The sequence below is a fragment of the Anticarsia gemmatalis genome, chromosome 9 (assembly GCF_050436995.1).
Source record: "Anticarsia gemmatalis isolate Benzon Research Colony breed Stoneville strain chromosome 9, ilAntGemm2 primary, whole genome shotgun sequence".
NCBI classification, from domain to species: domain Eukaryota; kingdom Metazoa; phylum Arthropoda; class Insecta; order Lepidoptera; family Erebidae; genus Anticarsia; species Anticarsia gemmatalis.
Genome location: NC_134753.1, coordinates 7,226,839 through 7,249,637, shown reverse-complemented (window position 1 = coordinate 7,249,637; position 22,799 = coordinate 7,226,839). Strand labels below are relative to the sequence as shown.

The 22,799-nt window shown below is 35.6% G+C and overlaps 3 protein-coding genes across 54 annotated transcripts in view; 2 read left to right on the top strand and 1 right to left on the bottom strand.

Annotated features, from left to right (window-relative positions):
• The window catches only part of Dscam1 (Down syndrome cell adhesion molecule 1), a 61,346-nt gene extending 51,194 nt beyond the window's left edge, over positions 1-10,152 (top strand). For 36 of the 50 annotated variants that reach the window (XM_076118383.1, XM_076118385.1, XM_076118374.1 and 33 more), the window contains exons 29-41: positions 114-196; positions 396-572; positions 940-1,004; positions 1,087-1,188; positions 1,549-1,746; positions 2,057-2,233; positions 3,467-3,562; positions 4,707-4,879; positions 5,196-5,309; positions 5,406-5,544; positions 5,813-5,974; positions 7,255-7,315; positions 8,329-10,152. In XM_076118383.1, the coding sequence (XP_075974498.1) occupies positions 114-196; positions 396-572; positions 940-1,004; positions 1,087-1,188; positions 1,549-1,746; positions 2,057-2,233; positions 3,467-3,562; positions 4,707-4,879; positions 5,196-5,309; positions 5,406-5,544; positions 5,813-5,974; positions 7,255-7,315; positions 8,329-8,407 (1,626 nt within the window). In that variant the 3' untranslated portion in view covers positions 8,408-10,152. Of the gene's footprint in view, positions 1-113; positions 197-395; positions 573-939; positions 1,005-1,086; positions 1,189-1,346; positions 1,521-1,548; positions 1,747-2,056; positions 2,234-3,466; positions 3,563-4,706; positions 4,880-5,195; positions 5,310-5,405; positions 5,545-5,812; positions 5,975-7,254; positions 7,316-8,328 lie in introns of all 50 variants that reach the window. The other 14 variants (XM_076118395.1, XM_076118410.1, XM_076118402.1 and 11 more) reach the window with 2 other exon arrangements.
• Positions 10,153-10,350: 198 nt separating this feature from the next.
• Positions 10,351-12,794, bottom strand: ATPsyndelta (ATP synthase, delta subunit). Of its 2 annotated transcripts, none has more exons than XM_076118423.1 (6): positions 12,690-12,794; positions 12,120-12,237; positions 11,610-11,700; positions 11,256-11,362; positions 10,786-10,890; positions 10,351-10,509 (listed from the first exon to the last, which is right to left on the bottom strand). In XM_076118423.1, the coding sequence occupies exons 2-6, from the start codon at positions 12,234-12,236 to the stop codon at positions 10,444-10,446; spliced, it is 486 nt and encodes a 161-aa protein (XP_075974538.1). In that variant the 5' UTR covers position 12,237; positions 12,690-12,794; the 3' UTR covers positions 10,351-10,443. The 2 variants fall into 2 exon arrangements, with proteins under 2 accessions (XP_075974538.1, XP_075974539.1); XM_076118424.1 differs by having other exon boundaries at positions 12,686-12,789.
• A 403-nt stretch (positions 12,795-13,197) lies between these two features.
• LOC142975557 (uncharacterized) lies at positions 13,198-21,047 on the top strand. Of its 2 annotated transcripts, none has more exons than XM_076118484.1 (9): positions 13,198-13,497; positions 13,648-13,847; positions 13,928-16,029; positions 16,115-16,272; positions 16,387-16,983; positions 17,572-17,668; positions 18,083-18,217; positions 18,526-18,652; positions 20,361-21,047. In XM_076118484.1, the coding sequence occupies exons 1-9, from the start codon at positions 13,418-13,420 to the stop codon at positions 20,528-20,530; spliced, it is 3,666 nt and encodes a 1,221-aa protein (XP_075974599.1). In that variant the 5' UTR covers positions 13,198-13,417; the 3' UTR covers positions 20,531-21,047. The 2 variants fall into 2 exon arrangements, with proteins under 2 accessions (XP_075974599.1, XP_075974598.1); XM_076118483.1 differs by having other exon boundaries at positions 18,526-18,658.
• Positions 21,048-22,799: the final 1,752 nt, after the last annotated feature.

Here is a 22,799-nt window from a genome sequence, read left to right as displayed (position 1 = left end):
CTATTAGTAGAAATTAAAAAAGATATTCCACAATGAATTATTTATTTAAACTTGTCTCTTAAAAACCTGTGGTTTCCCTTACAATATTTTAAAATGTTTATTATTTATTCCAGATTCCAAGCACCACTGACACTTACACTCTTGAAAACCTGTTCTGCGGATCTAGATATCAACTCTACGTAACGGCTTACAATGGGTAAGTTGTTATAACTTTCGTTGAAACTTCAAAAAACCTACACTGCTTATTTTTACCTAAAGACTAGTGAGCCAGTCCTTAGTTATGTGAAGTTTAAGCTTTATGAGAGCTAGTATGAGTTTCTCAGTAACATAATAAATTCCGTCTTAATTCATATCACATAAAGCTCAATTTAATAATACTGTTTATTGTCCATCAGCATCGGCACCGGCGAGGCATCAGACGTAGTGATCGCCCGCACCCGCGGCTCCAAGCCCCCGGTACCTCGCGCCGCTGACTTCATCGAAGTGGGAAGCTCTTCCGTCACACTACACCTTAAACAATGGCTCGATGGTGGATGTCCTATGAGCCATTTCGTCGTTGAGAACAAGAAGAAGTATGTATTTAATGTTTTAACACAAATAATATTAGTTTATGCAGTTTATACTTACAAGTGGCGGTGAATTCGACCATTTCTTTCATTATACGGAGTATCGTTATGTGACGCACCAACTTTTTACGTACACGTGTATATGAAGAGAACACGTTCATGCCCGTATACGTTGATACATTTGTGGTTAATGTCAGATATGGAACTTAAATATGTAAGTTCCTTTACTTTCATTACCTTATGAAAGTCAGTAAAGTATTCATTAGATATACGAACGGTTCTCTTTAGTAGTCTTTAGATATACGCAAGATAATTCCAATTATTTAACATTCGTATGAATCTCTAGCGTTAAACAATCACTTTTATTCCAAAGGGGCGCTGCTGAATGGAACCAGATCTCGAATGCCGTGAAGCCTGGTGGAAACTTCGTCGTACTTGGTATGTTTTGAAATTAACTCATCAACACATTGTTAGGATTGTGTTAAGACGTTGTTCATTACACTGATATGTAATATTTCAGATCTTGAGCCTGCTACTTGGTACGTGTTGAGGATCACCGCACACAATAACGCTGGATTTAACGTTGCCGAATATGAATTTGCGACTCTTACCATGACTGGCGGTAAGCGTTTATCAACCTATCCTTTTTTTACTTTTTGTGACATATTTACAATAATTAACTTGCATAAATACCAAAATCGTGCCTGAAATGCATCGCCATTTTATTTTAGTTCAGTTACCCTTTTAGATAATCGTATAACGTTGGGGCTTGCATTTCAGGTACGATCGCGCCCGCGCGCGAAGTCGGCGACGGTTCTCTTACCACCGAACAGACTCTCAAGATTATCCTGTCACATCTTAACCTTATCGTGCCTGTGGTGGCGGCCATACTGGTCATCATCATTGCTATCGTTGTCGTTTGCGTAGTACGAGGGGCCCGGGATCACCACAAAGGTAAACACTAACTCGTTCGCTATTATAGGAACTATCGCTCCTCTGCCCGGCAACGCCGACGGTGACAAGGAACTGCCTCCATGGGTAAAGGCCTGGCTCGAACCCGAAGTACTAGTACCGATCTTGGCGACTATCGTTGTGTTCATTGTGGGAGTGGTGGTGATCTGCCTGACCCTGGCGCGCAGGAACACCCCGCACCGCCTGCGAGGTCAGAAGGACGTGTATTGTATGTATGGTGGCATGAACACCGCTTTATTATTTTCTTTTACCCGAATTCATAATTATTATCGTCATCTATTTATTGATTTTCACTACTCGATCATCTAGTTACTGATTTAGTCTAGAAACTCATATTTAGCATGAGAGACTATAACAAACTAGTAGTTTTTTTGATTTTCTAAATTCATAATTTAATATAATTTGCTCAACAACTAAAACCTATTTAATCCTAACTTGTAACAAGTAAAATTAAATAAAAACTATCAATCGCTTCATTGAACCTTTACCAGTAAGTAATTATACGAGATGTGTAACAGATGACGCAGTGTACAACGCATCGCAAGCGGCTCTCGGCGGCGGCGGCGGCACCCTGGACAAGCGCGGCGGACTGCGGGACGAGCTCGGCTACATCGCGCCGCCCAACCGCAAGCTGCCCCCCGTGCCCGGCTCCAACTACAACACGTGCGACCGAGTCAAGCGACAGGCTGTCATCAGTGAGTACCCACTGACACCACACTCTGAACAAACTTACTGCACCGTTCAAAACACCTTGAACATTGATGCCTGATATGCTTTTTAAAATAAAAATAAAAAATCTTTCGGATATACGGTTAGCTCAAAACTTGCGCCCGTGCACGTAACTAGTGTCCGCATCAGAAGTGATTTGATAATAATGACCTTAAATTAGCGCTTAAATTTATTTTGGGTCAGGATTATAAGATCACTTCGATGAGGATTTTTAATGTAGGAATTACAGTAATATAAATCCTTATAGAATTAATAAACTCTGTCAGGCATAAATGTTTCAAAATGTTCAACTATTCACACTTTGTACTCGATACACTCTACGTTCTGATTCAATACAAAGCACATATATCGTAACAAGTTACTGGATATAGTCGCTCCTCAATATCAACAGGATTTATCCTCGAGGTAACAGTCAACTCAGTACTATTTTACTTCTATTTTCTATTTTATTCTCTCTGCACGATTTCCGCTATGAACCTTCTCTGTGCCTATATTTTTTAAGTAGTGTTTATGAATAAAATGTATTAACCTTTGCCAGGACTAACAAAATTCAGTGTCCTACAGTCATGTTTTTTATTATACACATCTTTTATTGTTATGGTTATTCATAAACACTTTAGCGAATGAAAGGTGAAAGTCTCTTACATATTTTTATTCCATGTTGTACATTTATGTTGTCCATTTTAAATGTATTAGATTAGAGAGGTTGAGGCATTTATTTTACTCAAGCTATTTTTCCCCGTTGTCGCCCATTAAAACTTAAATATTTGTTGCAGCTGCAATTAAAATCCCCTTTTAATTTAGCTTGTAATAATTTGATTACTTTAAAAAATCCCCTCATTTTCAGTTTTATTTGTACCAATCTATCACATCACAATGTTGCCTGGTTGCCATCGTATAGGTGTAGACCGCATTTTTTTTTGTGTTGCTATAAAAATATAAAAAAGGTACAGTCGAAATGATAGATTGGGAACAAATTCTTAATTCATTTTGGTATGGTTCATGTACCCGACTTAGATATCATCTCACTTGCTCTCAAAGTAAAAAACAGTATTATAAATCCATGCTGTGAAAATACTCGATAAAAAATAACATCCTTAGAGAATGCTGAATATCGTGGTTTGGGGTAGCAATATGAGATGATATGTGAGTGGAGTAGTGGGTATTAGGCGCATGCGTAACGCAGTAGTGTGGTTCAGTGGGCGCGCACTCGACGTGGGACCCGCGCCGCCACCACTACGAGCGCGTGCGCCGCACACACATGCGCCGCGGCTCCGGGGACACCACCTCCACAGGTCAGTGCGCATGACTACTCACACACACGACTATACAACTACTTGATTTACTAGGGAAGGTTCATATCTGACGGAAGATGCATCGCGCGTCACTTAATTTGTATGGACTTCGCACCGACGCATCATCGGTTGAGTGTGAACGGTCGAAAGTTTTCCTGTACATTTGTCTGTTATGGCGTTGCGCGCTTGATAATACGCGACGTATGTTCCGTCGGATATGAACCTTCCCTTGGAGATCCAACTTCTAGGCTACAGTTTCCGACATCAAAGTGTTTTTGTGGATGTTAACTTACAACTTGTGTCGCAAAACGTGTACGCTAATTGCGTGTGTTGAATTAAATATCTATTTTGTGAATGTACTTCGTGAGAAAATGTAAACAAACACGGACTAACACTATCAATGTATCAACTAATGAGTGAGTATGTATTACAAATAATTTTTGCATGAGTTTGCATGCTATATATAGTCTTATTCATATATTATGTTTTATTTTTTTATTTGCGTTTCTTAACCCCAGTTTTAATTTATTTTGGCTTTATAAATATGTAAATATGTACATGAAGACTACTTACAATATTTTTTATCTTGGAGACTACAGAAAAATATATACTTACTTGTAAAAAAAAATTACATTTGTAATTTTCCTGTACTATCCAAGCTAAGAAAACACCCTGTTATAAAATTTGAATAGGCGTTACTTGTAACCTACTTACTATAATAACAACATCGAGTTTTTGAATGACAAATCGCTAATTAAAACACATAAGTAACTATAGCATGAGATTGATTGCGTGGTATCCGCACCTAAAGGTCTTGAACTGGGAAGCAGCAGCGCCGGCGCTAGAGGCAGTTGTGCATTCAGTTAAAGACCTAATAGACACATAAGACTTAAGATAGAACACCACTAAATTACCACAGAAATTATAACACAACATATCAACTAATGTCCAGTCTACAAAGTTCTGACCCAACGCGAGTCTTGGGATTAATATAGCATGCTTCCAAAAGGATCGTGTTTTTATTCTTGGGAATTGGAGAATTTGAAGATACCAGATCTATGAATATCTTCGAACGAAGATGTTTCTACTTAGGAGGTAATTAAGAAATACAAAGTTTGTAACATTATAAAATTGTGTTGAATAGGCATGGAAGACGAGATCTGCCCCTACGCGACGTTCCACCTGCTGGGCTTCCGCGAGGAGATGGACCCGAGCAAGGCGCTGGCGTTCCCGCACCACCACCCCGCGCACGCCGGCACCCTGGCCCACCCTCACCCACACCACCCCGCTCACTCTCGCGCCGGATCTCAGAGCATGGTCAGTACATATTCGTTTGACTTTAAGAAAATCGGCATTTCAACAGGTATCATTATCACCACGGCAGCTCGTCATCACCATTTCACCTCGAACACATATTTTTCAAATCTTAATATTATCTAAATTAAACTAAACAAATATTTGTACAAATATCGTGTCCTCGGTTTCTATACTTATTTCATAAACTAGGTACTCTGCAACTGAAAATGATTTTTTCTCTTTACAATTCTCGAAGTTTCTACTGCCTAATTAATTTAGTACAAAAGTTATGAAATTATGATATAATAAGGTAAAACATAATATTTTTTGTTTGCAGCCCCGTGCCAACAGCCGTTATGCCCGCAAGAACTCTCAGGGAGGACAGAGCGCCATCTACTCCACCGCTCCCGAGTACGACGACCCGGCCACCTGCGCTGAAGAGGACCAATACGTAAGAACCTCACACACTCGTAAAACATCAATATAAACACCAAAGTTACAAAGAAGGCATGTAATATTATATTTCCATGTGTTATCGTTTATGTAGCGTGCCCGCTATTCTCGCCCGATGTATGCCTGCGGCCCCGAGTACGATGAGCCCGCCTGCTGCGCTCCCGAAGACGAACAGTACACCGGCGCCTATGGAACTCCCTACTCTGATCACTACGGCTCTCGCCCCAGCATTGGTAACTACTCTACATTCACTGTCATACCATCCGTCTGATCTTCACCGACATGTAATACGGACGCTTCTCCAGTCAGCTTTTGAGCGATTACAAACTTCTGATACTGATAAATTAATTATCGTTTTGCAAAATACTTGGATTAATTGGTTCTCTAAACACCCACTAGAGGCGTTGATCAACTGTCTATATGAAAATTGCTGGTGGTTTGTAATCGCCCTTCAAAATCATCATTGAGTAGAAAAATAAAAAGTCTTAATGTGAACATAAGTTTGTCGCACAGGAACCCGCAAGTGCGGCGGATCCCCCGAGCCTCCCCCACCCCCACCACGCAACGCCAACAACGACAACAACTGCTCCTCCTCGTTCAATGAAAGCAAGGACTCGAACGAAATCTCCGAAGCCGAATGCGACCAGCCCCGCAACTACCCCGGTACGTAATCACTAACATTACACAAATACACACCTTCTCATACTCAGAAATGTATGTTCTCACAATATCATCAAGAAGACGAAAATATTGGAGAGCTTTCATAAATCTAGAAGCACTTCATTGAAACGAAGGCTTCAATGACATCTATCGTCGTTACATAAAGACCTTTGCAGTTACCACAAAGATACCAATAATCTCACTACCTTCGGAGTAGATCTTGATACAATATAACTTACTATAATCGTTACAAAATTGTTATCTTCTTAGCTTCCACAGCCGCATATTTCTCAATAAATCTTCTGACAGGGGCACGATTGAAACACCTCATTCATGTGAATTATCATTATTTTTATCATACTTTTTCGTCTAGTGAATGCTTCAATCGATATATTCGATACCGCTTTATCATATTACACATTGGCATTTCTGGGCATTAATTTTCATACATATTCTGAAAACAAAAGAGTATTCATTGACACCTACATCATCGATTTCAACCTTCAAATAATGTCATTACACACCCAGCCATAGCCTTTCCTTAAGTTAAATTAATGCCCAGTAATATCTAACCTAGAACAAAAAAGTATGAACTACGCCCACACATTGATTTAATTTAATTGTCATGTATGAAATGATTGAATGTTTAAAAGATAATAATATTAGTGGTATTTGAAATTGGTTCATGCACACTTGGGTGTCACCTGAACAGAAGACGGTAAAAATTTTTGAATCAAGTTATTTGATTCCTTTATGTTTATAATAATTGTGACTGACAGCATGCAACATTTGTATCAGTAATAACAAATTGAATTAAGCTTCAAGATTAGAGTTCTTGTAATTAATTGGCTTACTATCTTTATTTTTCAAAATTACTTTTTATGATGTTTCGTTTCGGCACTTGTTGAAATTAATTTAAAATCTGCAAATACATCTTGAAACTAAGCTTTAAATTGATCATTAATTAATTTTGACAAGTGCGCCATTCAACGATGGGAGAATTTGATTTACTTATTACTTTTTAAACTATCTGAACTTTCTATTTTATGTGCTTAGACGTGATTGTGTTAACTAATTCACTCTATTTGAAATGATTCTGTAGATACTTAGTACGTGTTTTGGAGATGGACATCCGCGAACCATAACCGCTTTGTTTTCAATATAATGTAAATGTTAACGAATCTAAAAGAGTCGGCGCGGTTATTGTTCGCGGTGCCATGTAGAAGGCGGCTCCAGGTCTCGTGGCTAGTATAGAGCGCGTCGTGACTTGTGTGTTGTTGCAGTAAGGGCCCACACTGCCAAGGACGGTTTGCACAGCGAGGAAATGAGGAAACTCATTGACAGGTCAGTAATAGGCCTTGCACAATGCACCCCTAACACTTAAGATTTGTACACAGTCTCACAAAATAGGAAAAAAGAGGTCAAAGCAAAGATATCCTCTACGACAAGTGTGTACTGAATTGTGTGTTGTCTTAATTTACCCCGTAACAAAAGTTTCAATTCAAATGAAAATCAAGTTTTTACTATTTGTCATAAATGTTAAACATGATTGAACCCTGCAGTACCTCCACGCACTGAAAACACTAACAAATACAGAAGCCGGTTCCTTGTGTGTGCGCTAGCACGAGTAAACTGTGTCGTGCAATAGATACAATATAATAATAAAAGCATTGTGTACTAGTCTATGCTCGTTATTAAGCATGTGTTATGTTCTGCATCCATGATCTACAGGAAACAGTAAGTCAAAGTATGTATGTGAAAACGACAATTTGTAATGAGTATAATCTATCTTATGTTTGCCTGATTTTTGTGTTTACGTTTTAACCTTTATGTGGCTAACATTATAAATTATGTGCACTAATATATTTTTTGCTGAGAGAATGGTAAGGCGAATAATTTATTTAAACCTCGGCTAATTTTAGTTACTTTTATAAGATTGCGTTGCCGGTAACAAAGGCATGATTATGTACATGTCCTAAACTTTAATCGTTTCTATAACTTCCAACTATAGTCAATATGAACTAGAATAGATTCCTGGCACTTAATAATCCATAGTCCGTGCGTGATGGTTTTAGAGACAATATAATTTGCTAGTATTATGTTTTAGTCGTTAAACATTCTTAACGTCGTACGGACACATTGTTTTAATCCCCTTAATAAAAAGCCCATCCGCCAGTAGTTTTCACACAGTGCTATGGTTTCAGTTACTATGCTATAAAAAGCTCAAATGGTTTTATTTGTGTGCAGCGGCTGGCCCCTTTTGCTGTGACTTTATATTATTAAATGTAATGTATAAATGTCCTAGTCGGTGAGGCCTGTAGTGCAGTGATGTAACGTGTGTTCGCTCGTGTTCACAGACCAGAAGCAACCACCCCAATCCCCCAGCAAGCAGTCCACGGGCGGGGACTCACAGCCTACGATACTGTGGCAGTGTAACCTGTAAAGCGGAGTTGTGCCCGCGCACAGCGACACACCACACCATTTTTATAATTTAGTTTAATGGACCATTACCATCTTGCTGATGTATCGCTCGCAGGCTTACGCTGATTAATTTAACAGAATACGTTTTGATTGCACTTTTGCTTTATAATTTGATCTAGCATTCAGCAGGATGGTGATAATCGTGCCAAATCTACTCTTTCTTTACTGTTTGATTTGTGTGTCGCATTTTTTGTGTTGCTCTTTTAAATTTACCCCAACTTAGTTGGATGGACATTTATTTCTGTTTAGTTTTAACCTTTTAACTCATCGCCTGTTAAGATCGCGGAGTTGGGTAATGTACAAATTAGCATCTACCTTCCCTGAGTAGAGATCTTATGACGCGTCACTGTAGGAATACCAAGTAAAAGCAGAAAATTATGGTTGTGGTAGTTATCTCAAATTGATATATTTGCTTAATAGGATAGGTGACGCGTTAATATCTTGTCCATATATAATAAACCTTCGTCCTACGTGCCCGACTGTGTCGTATCAACGACAGGCGTTTCTTTTAATTTAATTGTAGTTAACCTTATTTGTTTAGCTTAATTTAAACAAAGCTATAGTCAAAATGCATCTGGTTTTGGGGTGTTACAAATCTGATTTAAATTAAGCTCAACATGTAATAATGTATGTGATATTTTGTATTTTTATCCCCTTTTACTTTTTACATGAAGTAATATTGTCGGTAAAGTTTATTTATACTCTTAGGACGGTAATGTTAGATACCCACGACCGAACGGTTGTTACTATGCTTCCTTTAACGTTATTGGTTTAATTATTGTCTTTAACATTTTCGTTATAGCCACGTCCTAATTTGTGTCAAACATGTTTGTGTTACGGTTTTGATTCGCATTTATGCATATACTATTTAGGATAAGCTTAGATATAAATTTTCTTTATTAGTAATTAATCAACTTTTAAACAAAGTACTATATAATCCGTAGCTAGTTAGTAACACGCGTTACGCAATATGATAACTACTTATATGAATTATCGGTAATCAACATTAGTACTACAATATTTAAAATGCAATGAAAATGATCACTACATACAGGAATCATACCATATTACCATAATATTGATAATAAACAGTTACCTATTTAAACAACAAGGAGTTACTCTGTGCCACCATCAAAAACAATATACACTGCTGACATGGAATTTAAAAGTAATCTTTTAAAATATTAATCTAGTACATTAAGGTGCATTTTTATTAATCGTAATCGTAATTTTATCCTTCTATATATTACGCAGACGACTAGGTGTAAGACACTCGCGTGTCATTTTCTAGATGTTTCCCATTATATGTTGTGTATTGTGGTGTAAGCTTCGCAACGTAGGCTTGTAGTTAGGTTTTCGCGACTTCCTAGCAACCGAATCTTCTCTTAACCTTCCAATTAGAATTCGATTTAATGAAAATCTAGTTAAACTTGAAATGTGAAACAAATTAAATAAATTATATTCAAAATTATAAAATAAAAATTATTCAATTAAAATTTGTACAATAATCGTGAACGTTTTTGGCAGCAAAGGAGTTAATTATTTATGATATTTTCGCTTGTGTCGATGTGCGTTTGGTTTGTGGCTAGTTGGAATAAGTTTCATAATAATTATGCGATACGACATCGATGACCGCAGCTAACTAACTGTACCAAAGTGTTTGATTTGTGTTAAATAAACTACTCAAATGTCAACTACAATGCGTTGTTTTATTTTTCTATTATGTCCTTTATGTCTATAACTCTATAAGACATCAGCATCTCAAATAGACAATAAATCACGAGCAGCATCAAAACCGACGACATTATTTTTAACTTGGTAAGTTCTTGTGTCATGTCGACGATATATAAATGCTACAACACTTGCCTCACTTATAAATGTAACTAATAAAATACATGTTGTTCTACTGGAGAAGGTGTTTATTTATACATAACCGTAATAATTAAATAGTTCGTATAACACTAACTGGTTGATGGCAGTGCTGACACAATTTACGCGGACGCCGCCTTCACGATCTCTTCGGCCACTTCGACGGCGATGGCTGCCTCGGCCTTGGCCTGCAAATCATCATACATTCCAATATTATTCTCTAACAGGGACTTTTCTACTACTAAAGTTTGTCTAATAATATACTTAAAAGATTTTGAAAATGTGTCCAATGATATTGATGTAATGACATGTACAACTGCATCTATGAACCCGAAGGTCACAGAAAGGTCAGCTTATCCTTCAAGTTCTTTTAAGTATGGTGAATAAATGGTTTGGCCAAAAAGTATAATTTTAAACATATGCAGCTCAATATTAATAAATGTTAAATAGTTACTATTAGTTACCTTATCATTGGCAGCAGAGTTGAGTTCAGACTGAGCTTTGCTGAGGGTCTCCTGGGCCGCGCCACGGTCAATGTTCTCTAGGGGGTGCGCTTCTTCGGCGAGAACCTGCAAGAACACATCAGTCATCACACAGCATCTTAACAGTAAAGATGGTAAAATGTTATGAAGTAACAATGTAAATTTAAGTTAAAAAAACATGTTAGCATCAACAATATGTTTGTATCAATTCACATTTAAAACGAGGCTTATGATGCGAAGTAATTTCATATGGTATTCTCGTTAAATTAGATACTATTGTGTGACAATATCTTAGAGAAAAGCAACAACATGTTGATGGCAATTTATTCACAGCACTGCTGAATAGTGAAAATTGGGGTGGTGGTGTCAAAAAAAGTATTTAATCACATTTTTAGTTCACAAACAAAGTAAGTATATCTAAAAAAAGCAGAAAATAGTTAAGCAGTATATACCTGAACTGAGGAATCATCGTTGACTGTCACTGTTCCGGATGAGACAAAGATCTTGGTGGTCTTGCCATCATTTTCTGTGACAGTTACAACACCAGGGCGAAGCACAGCTAAACAGAAATAAAAACATTGTCTATTGGAATACATTCTAAGTTTGAAGACAAAATAGTAATGTGACAGTGACATTGCAATAAGTATACATTGTATTTATAATTAGCATAATAATAATTATTGAAGAAAAATTATCAAAAAGGCTCTTCAAGACCCCTGTGCTGTTGATATTTTAACTCAAAATCAAGGCTAAGCTGTAGATTTTGAATAATTTTTAAAGTAATTCTCCATTTTTTTTTGGCTTACCTAGGGTGGGCACATGTTTAGGCAGGATACCGAAAGCTCCACTGAAGGATGGTACATCAATCTGCTTCACCACTTGTTTGTTGTAGAACACCTGCAGACAACAAGAGGATAAGTAATTAACATACATATCCTTCGAACTTACAAAATGAGATAAGAAACTATGTACTCAGGGAGGTGAAATTCTTATTCATCTAATAATATAAACATGAAAATTTGTTGGTTCCTTATCCATGATTCATGGTTAACTTGTTAATATTATTTTGATGAAGATGGGTGTGACTCAGGACCAAAAATCAGCTATCTTTTCTTCCAAAAATCATATTATTAAATAAATGTCAGAATGTGAGTGTTGCAGCTCTTGTCAGCTAGTAAGTAATATGTCTATTTTACTAGTCTAGACATTAAGATCTCATAATTATGAAATCATAAAACCAGTTACTTTTAAATATATAACAGTATCTTAAGCATTAAATATATTCTGTTATTTAAACACTGAATAAAAATGGATACCTTGTTGCCAGCAGCAAATGTGAGTGCCATCTCATCACCTTTGGGAGCATCAGCATAGCTACGAGCTTGCAGCCTCCTTGCTACACTCCTCAAAGCACCGCGGAATGCCAGGGCCATTCTGGAAAACATTATTTGAATTTCATATTAGTATCCACTTAGTATTCACAACTCTTACAAAACATTCACAAGTACAAGGGTTTCCTTACTAGATATTTACTAGGTGTGTTACTATAACTATCAAGTCTCATACGGTGCTTATAAACATACCGAGTTCTCTGGATCTCTACATGTATAACCTACAAAACTTAATAAACTAATATACATTGAGTGACAAACGACATACGGCTGATTGTGAAATTAACAACTAGATGTTAGATTATAACTTCAGGAGTAACTACTAATAGCACAAAGTAAAAAAGGACGATAGTCCTTGTTAAATCTAAAAACAATCCCAGATTATGTAATAATTTTTATATCAATCAATATCTCACAATATTTACGAAAAGTATCGATTGCTTCAAAGCGGAACCTACAGATACAGATCAATATAATATAGATAATCTTACATACGTGTATTTTTCTTTAATTTGTTGAATTTACAGAAGAAATTCCGTTTTCTCGGCACCCCTTGACTACACTTGACAGATAGTGCACTGGTACGTTATGTTGCCATATGAAATAAAAGCGAAAGCTACATGCAGATAGTTCTTTTTCAATTTCAATTTAACCCAGACATACATATAGGCCGATAAGTTACCTATCAAACTTAATCCGTGCTTTTAAATAGGAATAAGTTTTAGAAACCTATTTTTCGTGAGTTAAGTTTTTTCATGTGATACATGTATACTCACCCACTTTCATACTGACACTTTTCATATGATACATTGTCATGTACCTATATTAAATGTCAATTTATTAATACCTACCCATTGTTTTCCAAGTTTTTTCATAAACGCAGAGGTCCAGATTTTGCTAATTTATATCTTATTCATGTATACCTTTACCTTTTTCTAGTCTTGTCATATTAAAAACTTAGTGTCAATGTCAATGTCAATTTTGACATATTAAGAATTTGTTTTGTCGCGAACGCGGGAAATAATTACGGTTTTGGAGAAATTCGGATTTATTTTTCTATAAATAAAGTAGTCTGTTGTTTTACTAGAAATTCGTGTATTTCGTATTTTAGTTAATACAACATGTGGAATCGTACTGAAATGTACAATTCTTACCTTGAAGTTTAATCGTGATTCTCAAGTGTTTTTTACTGTGTGCGTTATTGTATTTACAACATTACAAAAATGAACCTCAAAGACTTGGATTTAGCAAAACTATCAAAACTGACTTCAGAACACATCGACGAACTCAAGTGCTTAGAATGGTATGACAAAAACACAATAGCAATAATACTATGCTTTACAATTTTATTACTAGAAGCTGACTTTGTTTACAGAGTTCAAACTTATTATTGTCATTAGTTGTTAGTTTAATGTATAAAAATGAGTTCAGAATCTTATCCTCGTTATTTCAGCTGCAAATACTTCATAGCGCCAGCAACTGCTGCCTGCGGTCATACGTTATGTCACACATGCTGGAGAGGACGCCGCACTTGTCCAGCTTGCTCATCTTCATTCGACCGCAAATTACTCAAACTTAACTTACCTCTACAACAACTGACTAACCATGTTCAAACACTTGGTGAAGCTTTTGAAAAGCTTTTCAATATCAAATGTAAGTATCTATTAATATTACTTGTAATACTAGCACTAATAGTACTAGTTTTTTAATAAATTGTATGTTTACATTTTCAGTAGAGGAGTTTAATCTGGATACACCAGAAGAACTTGAATCTGAGAAGGATCCAGTAAAAAATGTTAAAGATTGGTTGACTAGTTCTCAGAACCATTTTTCAGCACCAATACAGAATTCTGAACCTTTCTCACAAGAGTCTCAGGTAGTGCCTGCTAACCCTTTAGAGGTGTCTTCTAGTAATATAATCATCCACACAGATACTAAAAAGGTTGGTAGCCCTGTGAAGGCAGCTAAAGTTGTTCATGTAACACCACCACAAGATGACTGGGATAAAATAGAAACAATGCCTGATGTGGAGGATAAACCAAAAAATAATGAAAATATTGTTGGACCTATGGACATTGAACCATTCTTTGTTGAAGACACTGAATATACTACAGACAACCCACGCAGAAGTTCTAGAAAGAGAGACACAAAACATGATGATGATTCTATTCAAAAAGCTCATGACTTTTCTTCTAATAAACACAACTCAAGAGACTCAAGCTGTGAAACTGATAAAAAGTCACTAAAAGGTAAACAAACCTGGCATAATGTAAAGAGAATGAGAAAGGAGTTTAGCAAACTGAACAAGAAAAATAGAAACAAACTAAATGTGTCTATAGAGATGGTGAAAAAGACACAGAATGTGAAACCAATTAGCAGTACACCAGTGGTTGCTTCTCAACAAGCTATTAATATTGATGATAATACACCAAATGATACTGATAAAGAAAATGAAATGGTCTTTATTAGTCCTAATAACCCTAATAAGGAAAATAAAGAGTCAAATTCTGATGATAAGCTTAAAGAAATAAGTCCAATACAGGTAGAACCTGTAGAACCTAATCCAAAAAATGTTTCAACAACAAATTATGCCAGTGTTGAAAATAAAAATAATAACAAGATTGACAATTCAACTAAGTTATTTACTACAAATTCTGCAAAAGAACCTGACAATCTAAATAAAAGTCAGAAAAGCACGAAAGGCACAGCAAATATGTCATTTATTAAAAAAAGTGCACTTTGCCCTCAAAATATAGAAGTCACATGTGGTGATGTAAATAAGGTTGTTGAACAACAAACAGGCTCTGGTAATGCTGATGATATTGAAATCTCAATTAAAATAGGAAGTACAATTACAAATATATTAATAAAGAAGAAAAATGATATCCAGGTTAAGATAAATACTGACCGGGAAGTACAAACATCTTTGGGCCCTCATCACCTGGTTCAAAATGAACCAAAGGGTAATGAGCATCATAATATAGATATAAATATAGACAATGCTGGTAATAAAGACCCAGAGAGCCAAATAAACATAAGCAAAAGTGGAAAAACACAAGCAACAGTAGTAAAAGTCAATCAATCTGCTTCTGGTAAGAAAAACACTGCTTCAGCAGATACAGCTACTGCACAATTTGAAATTACTGAAAGTGTAGAAAAAGAGTTGTCTAATATCATGGAATATGAGACAGCAGGAGATCAAGAAGATACACCTAAAAAGACAAATGTTGATAGGGTACAAAATGTTGACCAAGTTCAGCAGGTAAATGAGAATGTGGAACATTTAGATGACCTCAATGATTTAGATATATTTAACAGTGGTTCTGTTAAAGAAGCTAATGTACAACTTTTAAAGGATCATGCACCCTCTGAAATACTGACATCTACAGTTTGTAGTAAATTGAAAACTCAGAGGAACGCTGAGAAAAGAAATAGAGAGAATGCAGATGAGGAAATATTACCTAAAAATAAAAAGGTGAAGGTGACCTCACAACAGAAAGCAAATCAAAGCCTACTCCCTGACAGTGAACCTAACTATGATGTTATTATGGGACAAGTATTTGCTAATATTGATGCTGACTTTGAAGAGATTAGAAAGAGTCAGAATACACAAAATGTCAAAGCTACACAAAGTGATAAAAACAAAGAAGTCCCATTAAAGAATAGAACTTTATCTGGACTGCAAAAGACACAGATTATTAAAAGAACAAATGAAAGTTGTAGTCAGGTACCAAATACAAATATACAAGAATACTTTAATGAAAAACACAGTGAAAATGTATTTTCTATTATGGAAAAAGAAGATGAAACTGCTGAAGTAACTAAAACTGATCATGTAAGTTTAATACTTAGTAATCTTTTGTAAAGATTTTTTATTCTATTAATTAACTTATTATTTATGTTTTGTTTTCATATTCCAGATGCCACAAACTATAGTAGAGTTGTTAACACCAGTACAATGTCGCAATGTAGATACATCACAAGAAAGTCAGGATGACCTGCCCAAGACCAATAAATCAAACAAAAAGTCACAGGACTATGATGACTCTGGAAGTGTAGTGGAGGAGACACCCCAAAAGTAAGTAGCACAACATTTTCATTTGTTTATCATAATAATATAAAAATAATACAATTAATACTTGATTTTATTTTTTTTACTTATTGCCTAATAATATGAATTTACTTTTTACAGAAATGTATCCATCCCGAAATTAAAACGAGCCAGTACAACAAATTTATCACAAACTTCTTTTAGTGAAACAAAGAAGATTCCTATGAAAGTATCTGCTCAGAATAGTAAAAGTATCATCAATCTAACAGACACAGTGACAGACAAGAGTAGCAGAGATGTAACTATGATTGAAAATGCAGGGAAGAAACTAACACTAGAAACTCCCTTAACTATAACTAAATTTGCTGATCACATTATACACAAGTCAACTCCTGTGGCTAGAAAGTCACTTAATTTTGACCATGAAAATGAGGATGATGCTGAGCAGACTCTTTGTCCCACATCTGAAATTGTTGCTAAAACTACTCAAGAAAAAGAAATTATGAGTAAAGCATTTGAAAGGACTCCTACGACGCCGGCAGCTAGGCCACTGATGGCTAGAAATATTGCGGCGAAAACTAACAGAAAGTTCTGTTTGGCAGCTTCGTGTCTAACGTCTAGTGAAATAATTAATGTTAAACATCTTTGTGCTCAGTTCAAGTGGAGCTTTAGTGAGAAATACACAGATGACATAACTCATTTGGTAGTTGGTGTGGATGAAGAGTGGAAATCTCAAAGGTAAGTTAGGATTCACTCGTTTCTATGACGTTCCCAACGCAAGCCCGATATTAAACAGTCAGGCCTTCATCATGAATCTATCATATCCAACAAACAATATCGAATAGAAACAAAAAAAATGTCTGACAATATTAGTTTCAATATGTTTAAGAATTTCATTCTCGAATGGAACATTGAAACCGTGACATTCGTACATCGATTGTTTAGAAATGAAGCTTCACTACAAGCGTTTTATCTTAGTTGTTACATAAAGGTAATCAAATCAATACAATGTTAAAACCATGACGGGTAATAACTTGACACGTTCAACGCGTGCGAGTAGTTTGACCTTTTTATGGGCGGCACGCAGTCTTAAGATTACAATACAAATTAATACGAGTTTATAATACACTTTTCTATTTTATCTTAATTGTATCAAATATGGGAAGGAAAAAAACGTTTTGAACTAACTCTTGTATGTGACCCCATCTTCGTGGACTTATTCCTAAAAATTAGTAAAATTTCATAAAAATGACATCCATGAAGAAGAGACAGAGTAACTTTCACTAATATTAGTAGGGATTACTCAAAATTCTTTTCTTTTTTCAGATCTGTTAAATACATGTGTGCATTAGCAGCATCCAAATGGATTGTGTCATTTGACTGGATCAAAAGTTGTCTGCTGACCAAAGCGATTGTCAATGAGGTAATAATAATACAAGCTATCATTATATCGTAACTGTTAACTGCTGAACATATGCCCTATTCCCTATTCCATAGAGCATGCTACGTTGCTCGATATCAATACAGGCTAAGTTACAGTAGTTTCCCCGGCATGCGTGTTAAGTGCACGTGTACGTGTACGGTGTCACTGACGCTATCACGGCGCGTACGCCATAGTTGAACGTATACGTCTGGTTTTATAACTATAATTTATCCTTTTCCTGGGCAATATGAACCATGCAAGCGCAGAACTTTTTTTTAACATTGTAATATCGATCATAAGGTACAAATAAACGCTAAAAAATGAGTCTTGTGTGGGAATCGCACTATAAAAAATGCCGAGGGTGTCGCATACAAAAACCCTAATTGAAATTTCGCCATTTTTGAAATTTCCCAGGAGAAATTCGAAGCTCTGGATAGTACTGGAGAGCCAGGACCGAGACGCTCCCGAACTGCTAAACATAAACTATTTCAAGGCATCAAGTTCTACTGCATGCAGCCTTTTAGTGTTTTAGATGGTAACACTTTAAAGGTAAGAAAGGTCTTAAGTAATAATAATTAAAAAAATCGTAACCTATAGTGTTTTTAAATCCATTTTTCATTCTAATTGCCGTATTTCCCGCGATATGTGGTCCAATGACCCCTACTTCCATATTGAAGGGAGCTATATGGAGGCAATTCTTAAGATATTTTTTTGTTTTGTTTAACACGGGTTTTTATTAGACCCGCATACATTTTTAATAGGGTTTCTAAATTCCTAGACTAACATGATATGGTTCATTGGTTCATAGAATAATGTATCAATCTGTATCATTACATTATAACTATTTTGTTTTCCAGAGTATGTTAGTGGCTGCCGGCGGTCACGTTGTAAAAGAGATGAAAGAAGTGCGAGTATCGAACGACAGTGCAGAGCCCGCTCTCTTACTCGCTGAACCTGAGCATACGCAAGAGGATCGCTTTATATGTAAGTGTATGTTACTATGATGATACAACCCTTAATATTAATCCTTTATTTCAATATGTTTTATCTAATTAGAATCGAGTACCACGTTAACTGAGATTGAGTTGATGCAATCACTAAGGCAATCACATCAATCACTTTTATCTCGGGTGCATTCCTCTTACGCAAGTAAGATAGTATAGTTTAGGTGAATGTCTCGTCAGCTGCAAAATTGTTCATCTTCATGTTATGTAGTTCATAAATACAGTTTGTTGTGCTGCTGTGCAAGTGTCAACAGAACAAATACTTTAAATAACACCATTTACCGTATCTTAATAGAACTAGGTTAATAGATGTACAATAACATTTAGTTACAATGTTCAATGTTCATCTTTTGTTCAAAAACTAGAATAAGTTAGAATTTTGGTGAAGGAAATATCTTGAACAGTGAGCCTGCCGTACACAGATCGTAATCTTACGTAATTTTGCGTCGTCGTTACTACTCACGTATCATTTTATCACATCAATAACAATGTAGTTAAACCTCTATTCCGACGCAAAACATTATTATTATTAAAATTGACTGTGAGGCAAAGCTTACAATGACGTCAGGTACAAACGTTTATTCAGTAAAAAATACGCATTTCACTGCCATATGCTTTTGTTATCGTTTTTATTACGCGTATTTCGACCACTATATTGTTTATATGATGTTATTTAAAATCAACTGGATTTACATACAAAAAATCATGCCTTTTCTTATAGGGATAGGAAGAGGCCAAAGAACGCCACTTCGTACGATCCTTACAAGCTTCCCTTGCCTCATTCACATCCATTTACACACACACACATTCACATACATTTTGATATACGGGACCGCCGTTAAGTGTACTACGCATTTGACCTTTTTGCAAGACTTCGTCGATATGATCTGTGTGTTCTTCTAGTGTGTCCCCTTTCGGCGTTTCCATTTTCGTCCGTACAGTAAATTTCATGAGCTATTCTACATTCTTTCATTCTTTTTACATGACCAAACCATCTGAACATCCTTTTTTTCAATCCTTGTTGCGACATCTTTCAAACCACAACGATTTCTTATAATCCCACATATATGGTAACTGGAATTATTATAGAATATAATAGATTAATCTAATCATGAGGAAAATAATAATTTATAGATGGACCTATCTATGTATAAATTATGTCGTTAACTACGTCGTATTGTTATATTATATTGCCAATTGCGCATTATAAAAATACAATGTACAATAACAAATTATAAAAAGTTTGCCAAACTAATAGCCACGTGTAACGTAGTTATATCATCCGCTAAGCAACTGAACTATTCTTAGGGCATATTTTATAATACAGTTTGTCCTTTCCTTTCGTAATTGAAATGTTTAAGTTTTAGGGTTCCGTACCCAAAGGGTAGAAACGGTCCCCTAATACATGCAAAGTCTCAACTTTGCTCTGTATTACCAGGCTGTATCTCATGAACCATAATAATTAGACAGCTCAAATGTTTCAGAAATGATGTATTTCTGTCGCCGCTATAACAACAAATACTAAAAATTAAAATAAAATAAGTACACCCATACAAAAACATTTTTTTATCTATAAGTGGACTTAGGTTAAGGTGTATATTTTTTTGGTGTGTATTGCTTTTTATAGCCTAAAATAAATGCTATCGTTTTAAATTTCGTGTCGTATTTAAGTAATGGATTGTTTTCAGACCTCGCGATGGAGCAAAGTATAGTGCCAGTGAACTACGAGTGGGTTCTGAACTGTCTCGGCAGCTACGCGCTGGGGTCAATACAAGAACTGCTCCTGTGCCCATCCTCGTTGTTACCATCAGCCACCGCGAAGTGGCCCCATGTCTTACTCGCTCAAGATTATGACTAAAGTTGACATTCAAAGCATAAGTTATCATTGGAGTAACTGTTGAAACTGTTTACTCCCATAATATAATGTTTAACATTAAATATTCTAACGGGTCGGTTAATATAAAATATACTTTAAGGCTATGGGAGTTTATTATTTTTACTAACATTTTTCAGTTCTTCCACCACAATATTGTGATAAAAATAAACAAATAAGAAGAGATTATTTGTATGTAATATTACATTTTGTGTCATCAGAAAACATGTCTGCTGATAATATTATTATGACTTTGTACCATATCTATTTATTGGAAATTTGAAATGAGTCACCTAAGGTTAGGTACACGTATTTGGATCTACGTCATCTCAATAAAAGTTTGATGACGTCACAATATCTAGGAATGTATTTTACGTTGTAATAATGTTGTAATTTTTATTATCTTAGTACGAAAATATTTTTAATAAATACGCCTATGATCTTTCATACGTTTGCTGTTATATGTAGTCCTATAAATATTAAATATATTTTTATGAATTAATATTTTTGTTCTTATTTACCTTAACTCATTTTTAAGATATTTTTCCGCCGTTTCTCCAATGTTAATTGTTTAATTAAAATAAAATAAAAAAGTCACGAAAAGAAAATCATTTAAGTTAACGTGATGAGAGTTAGAAGTTTACCTTGGACGCTATCAGACTACAAACTACCTGACTATTAGATGTCTGATAAATCAATCGTTATCAACAGTAGTTTTCCGGAATACGGCAGACACAGCATGCCTTCTTACTTAATCCTATGAGATGTCTGGGACGACAGATAGCCGACAAAGATAACAACCAACGTATTAGGAGGGACATTTAAAAAAGTATACACTAGATACTGAGCACTGATGACAGATGTAGCATGGCCTAATAAGCTATCTACATATATCCTAATTATACATAGATTACCTGTTTGTACCAGTGATTATAGACAGGCAAGCAGATATTAACGATTTCTTTTTGTAGATTTGTGATAGGTATCCATGACTCTTTACGTACTAACATTTGTAGAACAGATTACCCTGTTCCTATGACTCAAAAAAGTGGGATATCGTATTGTCTAGACTTCAAACCATCTTCAGATAGTCAACTACCCAATCGTTACTTACAAATAGATACAATTGAATAACATGCTTGCAAATACAAAACAAAAGATCTACAACGTGACAGGAAAACGAGCCGCATTATCTTATCGCAACATCAGGGTCCTATCCTGCCTGTACGAGAAGTACCTAGCTTTTCCTTCTACGGTTAAAATCCTTGAAATTTAACCTCCTGCCTGTATTCGTCCTGTAGAAGAGGTAATATGTCCTCTAGATTTCTATTTACCTTTATTTTGTAAGGGCTTTTAATGTTCCCTGGATGTAACCGTAGGTGTTGCGAACTTACTAGGTAAGTACATATCACTTTCTTCGGCAAGTAATTAAGTAAGGTTAAGCCTTAACCCCTGTTACATTTTATCTATGTACAAATTACCGCGTGACTTCATGACATCTGCGTGACTTCTAGACTTTGTCTCTTAGTAGTACCTAAAGAATTCAAAAGTTATCTAGGTCTTTAACCTAATCATGCCCATACCTTTAACTTATGTAGGTATTTTCGATGGAATAGATCATGGCTTAATTTTAATTTCCACACTAAGAACTAATTTTATTCAAAAGTAGAATCTTCAACCACATTAGAAACGGTAATCGAACCTGTAATAGATGCAATGTTAATGACGTGAACCATCTCTTTCTCTCCGTCTCTCTCTTTGAAAGTATATGTATTACAGACTTAATAAACCTTAAAAGCTACGGTGTACAGCGCTATCGTGGTTATTAAGTCGCGTAAACAATTTTATGAAGGTATGTAGCTAGGTGTTAGCTATATAATTAACTACATTACAGAATATTTTGGACGACATAGCATCTGAAATTCCAACAATTGTGTATTGCCGCGTAAAACCGAGCCGCAAGAAACAAATAACAGGCATTCTAAAGCTTTAACTGCAGACCCATGATAGCAACGTCTCGTTAAAAATAATAAAAAATGCTTGGCATTTAACTGTATCTCAGCGAACCAAAGACCTACCGTAATTTTGTTCCAAGAATGTCATCTAATATACACAATAGCCTCGGATGCGTTTATTTTTAGTACCTATCTATTCCGTAACCTGTACTGAAATGTAACTGTTAGGAAACGATTCCAATACCGTAGCATCTTATGTCATTCAATGACCTCCAACGATGTTTATAAAAATGGTTTAT

Bases quoted from the DNA above. Each gene is read 5' to 3' on its own strand.
- ATPsyndelta (XM_076118423.1), bottom strand. From the start codon at position 12,236: ATGGCCCTGGCATTCCGCGGTGCTTTGAGGAGTGTAGCAAGGAGGCTG. The intron at 11,701-12,119 runs GTATCCATTTTT...TGTTGTCTGCAG, and splicing joins CATTTGCTGCTGGCAACAAG to GTGTTCTACAACAAACAAGT. The intron at 10,891-11,255 runs GTATATACTGCT...GTGTTCTTGCAG, and splicing joins ACGATGATTCCTCAGTTCAG to GTTCTCGCCGAAGAAGCGCA.
- LOC142975557 (XM_076118483.1), top strand. From the start codon at position 13,418: ATGAACCTCAAAGACTTGGATTTAGCAAAACTATCAAAACTGACTTCA. The intron at 13,848-13,927 runs GTAAGTATCTAT...TTACATTTTCAG, and splicing joins AAAGCTTTTCAATATCAAAT to TAGAGGAGTTTAATCTGGAT. The intron at 17,669-18,082 runs GTAATAATAATA...GAAATTTCCCAG, and splicing joins CCAAAGCGATTGTCAATGAG to GAGAAATTCGAAGCTCTGGA.